The 12,860-nt window shown below is 41.7% G+C and overlaps 1 protein-coding gene across 1 annotated transcript in view; it reads right to left on the reverse strand.

The window, feature by feature from the left end:
• cacna1ia (calcium voltage-gated channel subunit alpha1 Ia) overlaps positions 1–12,860 on the reverse strand; it is a 76,519-nt gene that overhangs the window by 48,433 nt on the left and 15,226 nt on the right. Inside the window, exons 4-7 of the mRNA XM_034142249.1 lie at positions 11,224–11,383; positions 4,797–5,151; positions 4,044–4,136; positions 99–423 (exon numbers count right to left, since the gene is read on the reverse strand). Coding sequence (XP_033998140.1) covers positions 99–423; positions 4,044–4,136; positions 4,797–5,151; positions 11,224–11,383 — 933 coding nt within the window. The remainder of the gene's footprint in view (positions 1–98; positions 424–4,043; positions 4,137–4,796; positions 5,152–11,223; positions 11,384–12,860) is intronic.

A 12,860-nucleotide genomic window follows, 5' to 3' on the forward strand; every position in this document is an offset into this window, starting at 1 on the left:
ATATACATATTTAACAGTTACACAATTACACATTTGCTGAAATTAAAAATATCAAATGTTGCATATTCACAGGCCATCACTGAGGCCCTCCAACTCACTTTTTGGGTGCCTGGAATGATGACGCTCTCCGTTCACATTTCCCCCCCCACGCCTGTTGCCCCTGCCACCAACAGCCGGCGGGGTTTTGCCCCTCAGCGTGTAGTAGAGAGCTGCCGATCTCCTCTTAGCCTTGCGGAGGACGTGGCACACCAGCTGGAAGATCTCCTCGTAGCAATCTCCCGGCTCAGCCATGCTGGCGAGGGTGGAGGAGGACAGGCACTGCGCCCTCTGTTCCTGCATCAGCTGGTGCTCCCGCTGTTTGGTCTCCGAGAACTGGGTAGCGATGACCACCAGGCACAGGTTGATCATGAAGAATGACCCAATCTGGATGGATGTGGAGCAAGGAGCAGAAAGTTAAACCATGTATGGAGGGGAAACATGTTGGATGAGTAAAGATATACCACACATTAAGTGTGAAAGAGTAAGAGCAAACAAAGGAGAATTACTGCAGGGAACATGAGCTACTAGCACGAATAATTACGTGTTTAAAAAAAAAAAAAAGTCTGTGAAGAGTTAGTGCACACATCAAGATTTTAATAACTTATCCGAGAGGCAACCCAAACTAAAATAACAAAAGTGCCATATTTAAATAATCAGCCTACGGCTAAAAGCAGATGTTGCTCATTTAAGAAACATGAAATATGTAAAGAATTTAGATTTTCCAATGCTAAATACAGACTTGTTTTGACATAAAGCTCACACACTTGATGATTCTGATAATGTGTGCCAATCCCCCTGTAGAAATGTTACATGCTAAAGGTCTCTGAAGGCTGGCTTGCCACCAAACAGAGGCTGATTGGAGCAGACAGACAGAGCCAACACATGCCCAAAGCACAGTTCAGCGTCTGGCTATCTTTCTCTTCCTTTTATTCTCAGACTCTTACTTGACTTAACTTTCCCACCCGTTTCTACTCCAATTTAATATCTGTTTTCAATTTTTTTTCTGGCCATGCTGCTTCGCAAAAACATTTCTTTACCCATGAGTGCATCTCTATTTTTTTACTTATTTTTCACAAAAGAGCTTTTCATTACTCTTACAAGTGAATGTCAGAGGGATAGTTGCAGAAAGGAGATGGGGTGCATTGTGGTTTGTACGTGTTGGCTGACCCTTTTAGTGGCAGTAATAGGAATCACTGCAGGACCGCTGAAATGGCTTTTATTGGACTACTCTGAGCTGGTTACGGGACAATGATTAGATCAATATTGGCTAATACTGTACAACTCAAAACTCAGACTGCGGGATGGATAGGGCAGCCTGTAGCAGAGTCTAGGTTTTTGTTCATTACAAATCTGAACATGTTCCGCTGTTTCTCCCTGGACAAAGCTCTCTCACATCGAGAACACACACAGACACTCTACAGCTACAAAGCCAAAACATTTGGAGCAGGAATATTCAATAAAACATGAATAGATATACGTTTTAAACTTGATGACCCTGCAACTTTAAGCTTCCATCCACAGTGATCAAAGATGTAATGAGAGAAGGTAGAAGCTGGAGGAATACAAAAAAAGGAGGAGACTCCAGAGATATTCACAGAGAGAGAGAGAGAGAGAGAGAGAGAGAGAGAGAGAGAGAGAGAGAGAGAGAGGAAACGCAGCGGGGATGTAGAGAGGGAGGAGAGATGACCATCTGTGTCCTGTGGGTCAAAGCAGGTCTGCAGGTGTGTGGGCCTTTGATTTCCCTCCAGGGTTGGATCTGTGTGTGTGTATGTGTGTGTGTGTGTGTGTGTGTGTGTGTGTGTGTGTGTGTGTGTGTGTGTGTGTGTGTGTGTGTGTGTGTGTTGTGTGTGGTGTGTGTGTGTGTGTGTGTGTGTGTGTGTGTGTGTGAGAGATTCTGATCAGTAGGCAGCTTTGTGCATAATCAAGGCAGGCAGTCTAATATCAGATATCACTGCATTATGCATGCATGCAAACACACAAATGCACATAGAAAACATTATGTGTGATCCACAGGCTTACTTAATTGCATGTGTCTATGTGCTTCCATGCACTAGCCGTCACAAACATTTATGCCCATATATTCTATTTTCTCTGAAATCGACATCTTCTATTAATTGCCCTCTTGGTAGCTAAATCTGTAAGTCACTTAAATCCATTTAGTCTCTCTTCAATGTGACACCAATAAAGACTCTTGGGTTGCGCACTTGACAGTATATCAAGTATCAAACAGATAGATATGAGACTCTGTGGAGGTCAAACGAAGCACTATTTCTAGGAACATACTCACTTACAGGATCAACTAACAAGCTTAAAAAGAGCACAGGGTACTGCAACTCCATAACAAAAGAACACCGACAGAGAAACTAAATAAGAGCAAAATGAAAGATGAGACAGTCAAGGTGACCCTCACTGTGTGAGCAACACCTTTGAGGCTCATGGAAGTGTCTGACCAAAAACTTCTTATACTGTCAGCAAAATACTTCCAAGGCATCCCTCAGGACCTTTGACTACAAGCTGCCAAACAGAATGGAGGCTTGCAGAGATGCTCAAAAGGGGCGGCACATGTTTGTCAATCAATAATGTACCACAAAGGGAGCATGGTGTTGGCTTGATGTTAAGTGTTGTGCAAGTGATTGAGCTTTGTATGTTCAGCTTACAGTATGTGTTCACTTCTGAGAGACTAAATGCAACAAACATGAAGCTTCACTACACATTAGCGGCAATTAAGCATCTAGAAGCTAAGGCTATTACTTTGGGGTTTGTTGTAGTAATTGGATATCCGGGCAAAGACTTCTTTGTTCATGTGCCACAAGTAGCAAATTAAGTCAGTTAAGAGGTTATATTGAAACTAAATACAAAATGTAATCATTATTATTGGGATAATAAATCAGCGAAGTTGTGCTCCTTTAGCTGACTGTTTACGAGCCAAAGTGCTGTACATATAATAAAAATACCCTACAGTAAAGACACTTTTCAGCAAATACAACAGCACAGTTTGTGCAGAATACCAGTATGAGAAAATGACACCCTCTGTCCTTAGACCCTCACATCTATAACTGTAGTGCTTGGCTCTACAGTCCAAAGGCCATGTGATTGTGATCAATTTAGCAGCATTAAAAAACCAAGCCAAAGTGATTACACTGTGACACCATGTCTACTATCTTTGGGTGCCAAAAGGTGTTTACACTGGCAATGACAACCTCAGGTCAGACCTGCCAGCGAGGGGAGGGAATTTACAGCTGCAGTCACATGCCAATAATCTCCTCAACCTAATAAGGTCAATGTTGTGAGGAAGAGGAGAATGGGGGGAAAATACTCTTTTGAAGTGCAGGACTCCCACTGCATTACGTTTCTTCACTATCATTTTGCATTTCTCTTCTCTCACCTGGTTCCCTCTCCTAAGGTATTTCTTGATCCTATTTTCAAGCCTTACAAAGGCCAGTATGTCTACTTCCTTTTGTGTTCACCTGCCTGTGGGAAACCACTGGGACTTTTGTTGTACGTCTGCTGCTCAACAGACTGAACTCCAGTTTTACGGACAGCCAATGGCACGTGAATTCATGAAGAATTAAACAACTTCCATTGTGTCACCCTCTGGCACTGCATGCAAAGAGCTGATCTAGCTCTTGCATACAAGTACATCTCACTTTTGAAAAGTTCTTTAACCGTTTTTCTTCCTCTCCTCTCCTTATTTTGCTATTTATTACCAAAGACACATTTACATAACATTGATTTTAGAAAGTTCTATATGCTACTATTGATTTTCACAAGTCTATTAACACTTCCATCTGCTACTCAGGGAATATGCTCATTAAATAAAGTGATGGCAGATGTCAATATATATTGGAAAGGTTGGAAGGGATTTTTATCTCAAGATAGTTACAGTTCATTATTTATGTATCCATTATCAGATTACAGTGTACACTCGATGTGTCAGCCTGAAGGGATGAAGTGTACTAATAAATAAACAATTAAGAAAAATTGTAGCGGTGAATTTGACTTACAATGATGAGTAAAATGAAGTAGATGAAGTTGTAGAAGGAATGGGCATCCATCACATAATACATGATCTCCACCCAGCCCTCCAGAGTGATCACCTAAGAGCAAAAATGGTATGGAGTGTTAAAGACAATAAACATCTACAAGTTTACAAGTTCAACACGTTTTTTCTCAGAGCTTTGTTAGCAGTATAATTGCAAACTTGACTTGTGCATCATAGTTCATAATCCATGTTTAAATATAATGGAACTTGCCAATCAAATAGCAGATAATTGCATTAGTGCCTAAGTGAAACAAATCAAATACATGAAACATAATTTAATCAGCCAAAGAAAACCCACTTGTGTTCTGAAGCAACTATTTGATCACTTCAGAATCTATCTAAGAAAGTATATTTCTTCAGATTCATCGTATTACAAAAGGGTTGGAAAATACAGAATTGATATGTGACAATATTGTAGGGTTGACCATTGTTGCTTTTATCAAATATTGTTTACAATGAGATTTTGGTCATCACGGTCAATAATCATCATTAACTTAAATAAAATGAATAAGTGTGTAAAGCTAAATAAAGGAAACGCTAGATAAGTCTAAACAAGTTCCAAATGTAATCACTTTACTGTAATGATGCTTTTCAAACCAGATAAAGATAGCGTGTATCAGAGATTTAAAATAATATTCCCCAGCCCAAATGACAAGCTCAGAAACCCACAGCCCGACCTCACCCTCACCTCATCAGTCTTCACACCCAAACATACCTGGAAAATGACGATCCAGGCGTAGACAATGTTGTCAAAGTTAATGGCATTTTTGTGGGGGTTAGTACTTCCTGTGTGGCACCGAGTGTAATACAGGTTCCAGTCGATGCACAGACCGATTGCTTCACCGGCACCGCTCCCGTTGGCCAGTGGTTCAGGACTCAAGCCCAAACCCTGTCTGTGGAGCGCGTCCTCCCTGTCCAGGCAGCATGTGCGTCCTCCTTCGCGCCTCGCCGGCACATCATGACATGACCTGATGCCATTATGAATTGCCAGGGAGCAGATGAAGGGCCGTTCGTCATCCTCCTCTGGCTGGTAGTATGGAGCAGGTAGGGTCATACCTGAAGAGCTGGGGCTGTGACAAGGGAAGGAAATGAGAAGAAAGGTCCCCTATTATACTGTTTTTCATCAATATATTATAGGTCTCAGATATATACAAAACATGTCTCTGAAGTGTTTGGCTCCAAACACCAAACAGATCATTGCAGCATCCCATAATCCCCTCTGTTTCAGCCCTGTTTCAAAAGTGCTGATTCTCTGTCTGTTACTTTAGATGAAAATAAGGAGCCACTCCCCACGCCCCTCTGAGAGATATTTGGTTAAAAAGAACACAATGGTGCTCTAGGAGGAGATTCAGGTGATAGGGAGGGGGGGGGGGGGGGGGGGGGTTACCTTGGTTGGTTATTGGCTAATGGTTACACAAGCCAAAAAAATCGTTATGACATCATAAAGTGGCCAAAATCTGATCAGCTCATTTTTCAGACAGGTTTTTATATAAATGGATCAGGACAAAAAGAGAGCGAATCTTTTATCCTGAAACTTTCAGAATCTCTTTACACAGAGGGGACACATGTTTATGTATAAAAGACAAAAAAATAAATAAATAGGTGACCTTTACGGAATCAAATCTGTAAATTCATAATACAGTACATTGTACATATTTTAATACAGGGATTACCACGAGGATTCAGTGAAAGAAGGAGAGTTAAGAGGGAGCAAGAGGAGAGAATGTGGAGACTCAACCAAGCCTGCAGGATAAATGCCTCACTGAGTGGAGAATAAAGTAATGCAAATGATTCTGCATTATATATTCTGTTTATTTCTTCTTCACTCTAACAAGAATAACCGAACAGTGTGAATAGATAAACATGAGCACATATATTAGAAAGAAGGAGATGAACTAGCGAACACAGCCTAAAGCTAATGCAGCCAACCAAAGGCGCGCTGACAGGTGTGGTGAACAGGGGGGGGGGGGGGGGGTCATGTGTTGGTCGGGCCATGACACAATGAGTAGCATGTGGAGAAATCAAGCAGAAGACGTCACCTTCAATGACTTATAGTCCTTTATTTACCAGTATGCCAGGAAAAGTAGGAATACAATTGCCACTATTAACAGAAAGTTTTACAAAAGCAGACATCTAGTTAGTGAACCGGATCATTTGAATCCATTCTGTATTGATTTTTTGCATTTGGCTTTGGGGGTCACTGGATCGTACAGCAGCTAATGTGTTCTTTCTTTCTCATGATTTTTGTTTTTTGTTTACTCCTGGTGTGAAGTGTGGACACCAATAAATCCATAGTGCAGACCTGAGAGAAGCCTTAGTGACCGCTCTCCAAACAAGCATAGATGTGTCATAGCATTTATTTAGCAAAATTTAACATATATTTAAACCCTTGCCTTCACTGTATGACAAAAAAGTGCATTAGTTAGCAGTCATCTAGCAAAAAGTGCTTTACAATAGGATGTTTAATGGCGGACCAACACTGTAAAAAAACAAAAAAAAACACTTGCAAGTCAAGATTGGATCTCCGTCTTGACAAACAGACTCAACAAGTGAGTTCTTCTTTTAAAACAAGGACAGCTACATAAACTCCTCAGACTGGGACTGCGATAGATCATCGTACGCCACTTTCTGAGATGCAATGTCTTCAGAAGTGTAGGATTTTAACGAGTACCAAGAGGTCAATGGAGGGGTGCTCTTAAAATGTCCAAATATCTTCCAATGGTGACAATATGATTTGCAATTCAAAATCTTGTTGGTCTTATTCTGAGACACAGGGCTTTTACTCACTGTGGTATGTCCTAATAAAGAAGCAGTTATATAACCTGCATCAACGATACAAAAGGAAAATAGGATTTACCAAGCTATAGCTAACCTATTTACTAGCATATCATTGGATATTAGTATGTTTTGCATCACGTAAAATAAGTAATGTGGAAACTTAGTTTAAAATTCAGCGTTTGTGTGCACTAGCATGAAATCAGGAGGAAAACAGATTATACTTTCATGCAAACGACACGTATAACACACACCATCAACGAACTGGTTCACCACTTGTAAGTGCCCCTTTTCAGAGAGTGAGTGAGTCAGTAGTGATTGGCTGATTTCTGCTAGACTTAATGACACACATCTCCAAAATCTGAATCTAACTGATTGCCACCATCTGAAGCACCTCATCATTTCCTGACATGTCTCCAAAATCTCTTTTCACGTCCACCTGGGAAATCAGGCTCATCTTCCTTAAAGCGAAAGATGGCTGCCATTGCTACAGTTATGTGTTGATGGGGCTCTAACGAGTGCACACGTTTTATTACAAACAGCAATAAACAGAAGAAGAAAGTGTAAGGCACTCAAAGCATGCTTGCCTCTTAGATTTGAAGTGTATAGGAAATAAGGCAATATCATTCAACTTAAAATTGCTGCTGAAACGAATAAAGGAGAAATAGAAATAAGAAAACACAAAATGATATAAAAGCAATGCAAAATTCACGGAAAACAATGAGATGAATTTAGGAAAATGGAAAACAAACACTGCTGAACCAATCAATAAGGCCTATTGCGTGTGAGCTGACAAGACTGTGGGCTAAATGACGGCAGGTGTGAGGATGCTCATACTGAGGTCTGGGCTTCGGGAGGACAAAAATAGACCCTCTCCATCAGCAGGCCCATTACTGAACACACACTTTCAGGGTCACTGGACCTTCAGTATTTACTCATTGCACTGTCTTTGTCAGTCTGTCACTGCAGCACTCCTTTTGCTGTCTCTCCCTTTTGTTTTTTCTCATGTGTTATCCCTGTTTCTCTGTACATACCAGGCTCCTCTGTGAATGCTCTGTATTTTGCAAAGGGGGAGACAATAAGTTATGCACACACCTGCACTAACACAGTTACGTTCAGCCTGCTGCTTACTATGATATGTATAAATACACCTGAAGCTCATGCATACATTTGCATAGATTACAACCTTGCCTTATAAGGCATTTAACCCTTTCACTATAACTCCCTTTTTATGTGTTATCTCCTTCTATCATAGTGTTAATCCTCTTGTTTCTTTCTCTCTCTTTTGCTCCCCCCCCCTCTCTCTGATTGTCCCTTCTCCCCATTTTCCACTTACCTCCCCCATTCCTTTCCTAGACAATTTCCTTGATCCTCCCCCGTCTCACCCTGTCAATAAAGGTTAGATACTGCTGACATATATAGGGCGAGATGATCTCCTTTTACCTCACACACATGACACACATGACACACAAGCATGCACACTAATTCCAGGATCGATCCAGACAATACCATTGACAACAATGATAGGTATAGCTTACACTGACTTACATGCAATCCAATTGAGGACACAAAACATAAACGTACAAAAATAATGAGAAAGATTATCAGTGGCATTCAAATTGGTGATTTTCTGAAGGTGCTAAAGAGAAGGAAGTTAAAGCCCCGGCCACACAAGGATGATAACGGTCTTATCTGCTACAGTTCACTATCAGATAGACGGTTCGGCCACACGAGGCCGACATGGAAACGCAGAAAACGATAACGATAACGATAACGGGTCCCAAGGTGGGTAGATCTGCAAACGAAACGCTCTGGGGGGGCAAACGGCTCCGTGTTTACGCCTATACGATCATTTCCTGATAACGTTGAAGCAATAGCCCCGCCTCTCCCCACCTCTCCTGCTCAGAGATCAGCTGCTGGTCTGTCAGAAGAGGGGGGGGAGAAGAGAGGCTCCGTTTTTTATTCTTATATTATTATATAGAGTCGTTATTCATTTGTTTTAAAGCTCAATCTAAAACAAAGAAGACCTTTGACCGGCACTTTTCTAATCCTTTGTCCGGAAGATTTAAACTTTACCGTGTCACATGTTGACCGGCGAAAACAAATCTAACTGAAACTCTGCCGCACGGTCCCCTCGTTCCTTGGAAGAGGCGGAGAGGTGGGTGTTTTTCATCTGCTGGTGGACTAACCGGAGAGATTTACAGCAGGAGCCTCGGGGAGGGAGAAAAAGAGCCAGAGCGTCCACAGCGGAGAATAAACAGAAGGGCAACCATGCGCGGAAGTCTTCTTCGCTGCTTTTGTGGCAGGACTACAGCGCCACTTACAGGCCTGGCATATGTACTACAGCGTCTCCAGCGCTTTCGAGCGGTCTCGTGTGAACGGACACGTTTCTGGTGCCTGTTGCGTGTGGACGGAAGACTTTTTTGATAACGATTGCGGTCCGTTTGTGTTATCGTCCTCGTGTGGCCGGTGCTTAAGACAGAGAGAGAGTGAAGGGTCCTGTCAGAGTAGTGGAGCATGAAGGCTGTTGCCCCCCCCCCCCCCTGCCTGTCACTTGGCACTGCTCAGCATGGTACAACAAAACCTGACCACACACTGAGAAAACACCTGCCAGTGGAGAGCGAGGCAGAAGGATCAAGGGTGCACAGCAGCAAAGAAAAGACACAGTTTCCAGCAATCAGATAAAGTGAAGCTCTCGAAGACATGTGAAGGCAGGATTGCATGAAAGAAAGGAATAGATGTCATAGAATTAATATACAATGAGTTTTGAATGGGGACTTTAAACGACTGGAGACTTTAAAAAAAGAAGAAAGAATTAAGGTTGAGGCAGAAAGCCAAGAATAAGGCATGAAAAGAGAGAGGTAGAGATCAAAAGAGTGAGGGTGTGAAATGTGAATGCTGCCCTTGAGTGCGACACTCAGCCCACTCTATCATAACCCCTCAGAGCGCTAACGTTAGCCCTTTACTTAGCATAATAGCTCTCAAGCGCAAACACACTACGACCTTCCTAATTAAGTACTCAAGCACCCAGACAAACCTGAATAATATGATACCGAACTGCTTTAAATATAATAAGAAACAATAGCACTTTGATTAAATAATGAGCAAAAACCTGATGAACAGGTTACTCAAATTAAATGTTTTCTGAAGCTGGACTAAAACATATTCTGCAGATCAAAATTGTGTCCTTTATTTTGCTTTATCCAAAGTAGTAAAGTCAAGTCTAAGTCAGTCCAGCTAATCCCTCTATTGCCCTTTAACCCTATGAAGATACATGCAGGAAACATTGCGTAAAGTAACTTTGTGAATTGATTACTTTAGAGGTTGTGGAGGTTAATGTAGCCACTCAAGTTTAAGGTGAGGACAAAGCAGGCAGGACTGTGCCAGCGGGCGGACACGTGTCTCCTTTCATCTGGCTATCAGATTTCTCATTAGTATACGCTATGTCAGCATAACCTGAGACAGAGTGCACAGAACAGTATGCATGGTTTGTATACATATTAGCACACCCACATTAAGGACATACGCTTTTTTATCCGGCATACAGTACACCAGTTCAAAAATTGAGAGAATGTCATGAAATCCAACACTCCTGAACACTTGTGAATGTCACTCACACACAGACACAGTAGGTGATGCCGTCATGCAGGGTCATGAATATGGAGGCGTGCAGCTGGAATCTAATCATGGGCAAAACTTTATTTCTTGCTTTGAAGATTGAGATAGACACGGAGAAAGAAACGCTGAAAGATGGAGTTATTCTAATGTCTGTAGTCAAATATACAAAATATACAGCATAGGTTTAATCCTGTATGAAAACCATGTGAAAGGGGAAACGTTTACAGTATGAGAAGATTATGTGATCATACACAGACATCAGAGATTTTTACGATATATGATTATTTTACAGATTCATAACTGAAATATGTTTTTTCAAATTCACTAGTAAAACACGATGAAGGGGAAAAGAATTGGAAGTATTCAGGCGATCGGTTTGAGTGCACATTCTCTCTCTCTGTCTCATCCTAACTTTCAATTTGTGGCCTGTCAACTTAATTTTCAAGACTCCAACATACTGGCACAACACATCACAGCAACACACACACACACCACACACACACACACCACACACACACACACACACACACACACACACACACACACACACACACACACACACACACACACACACACACACACACACACACCACACACACACACACACACACACACACACACACACACACACACACACACACACACACACACACAACACACACACACACACACACACACCACACACACACACACACACACACACACACACACACACACACACACACAGAGATCTGCAGTGTGTAACTCACAGGGTGAAGTTCTCCTCCAGGTAACAGCGGTTCCTCAGTAGCCCCGCCCACAGCTGCACGCCGATGATACCGAAGATGAAGAAGACGAAGAAGCACAGCAGCAGCACGTTGCCCAGCATGGGCAGAGTGTCGAGCAGCAGGTTCACCAGGATACGCATACCTGTGTGTTTCAGAAAATCAATCAATCAATCGTCAAGGATTATCTCTGGTTTATACCGTAATCAAGGATATTTGCATATAGATTGCTTTGTTGCACAACTTCTCTTCTGTATGTAGGACGCTACTGAAAGTAGGGGATAGTGGTGGTCTAATGGATAGTGAGGTGGGCTGAAGATCGGAAGGTTGTGAGTTCAAATCCCGCCTGGAACACCACCACTAGTGTGCCCTTGAGTAAGGCACTTAGTCCTTAGTTACTCCAGGGAAATTGGCCATTGTAAGTCGCTTTGGATAAAAGCGTCAGCTAAATGAAATGTAATGTCTCTTTACATTAAACGGCATATTACTGAAAAACTACAATGAAGGCCTCATTCATTTTAAGCTACTAAATGTTTCTACTAATATGTTTAGCAGGAACTCATTGCTTCTTTCTCTTACCACACAAAGATCATAGCGAGGTAGTGGATGGTTGATTTGCCAAATGTTGATTTAAATCCTGAATCCAACATGTGGTAATATTAAGGCTACTGAAAAAGCATTGTTTAAGGTTGGAAAAATCCTGTTTTGGGTTAAATATTTGAAAAAGTAAGCCTCAAATCATTCTTGACTCTTTTTATATTTGAGCAAGCATGGCATCATTCCCTCACATTTAACATGTTCTATGATACAGTATATATATATTGTCCTGTGAATATTTTGGGACTTTCCAGCTAAAAACATTTACTCATGATGCTGATATAAGGTGAATCAGAGTAGTATTACATTCCCTTTTGAATATATTTGCTGTTACAATTAAGTAATTTAATGGAATATGTCTGACACACCCACTACAGCCTTTCAAATTCTTCTAATGACAGCAGACTGACTTGAAAACACATACAGTATGACGTCCACCTTGTGAACAAACATGCTATTGAGGCTACAGGAGGTCTTATTCATGATTAGATGAACCCTAGTTGCAGAAATAAATGCCTGTCCCCTGTCAACCAATGATGACCCTGTCCCCTGTAGATGGGTCTGTCCTGCAGTGATGACATATTGAGATATAATGACAGCTGATTGGACTGGGATGAGAGACCGAGGTGAAACCCACTGATGAGATCACAGCCACCCCTTACTGACACCTGAGGGAGGTGTGTGTGTTTTGGTGTTACTATGAGTGTGATTATATGTGTGTATGCCTCTAATTATCTGACGTGTGTGTGTGTGTGTTTCATTGCCATGCTGGGATTCGTGAATAACAACTCAACAGTAGGTTAATGTGTCATCAACATAACAGTGCATCTAAACTGCCAACAGCCTGAATGACAGGAGAGAAGCTGAGAGAGAGAGAAGGCGAGGACGAGAGAGATAGATCGTTGATGATGATTTACACACATGTAGACAATATTTACAAGACTGCAAATGTATGACGTCAATGCACCACACACAGACCATAAACACTGTGTAAACAAATAATGGCATAAGAAAAGTCCCCCCAT

Source organism: Trematomus bernacchii, unplaced genomic scaffold (genome assembly GCF_902827165.1).
Source record: "Trematomus bernacchii unplaced genomic scaffold, fTreBer1.1, whole genome shotgun sequence".
Lineage (NCBI taxonomy): Eukaryota > Metazoa > Chordata > Actinopteri > Perciformes > Nototheniidae > Trematomus > Trematomus bernacchii.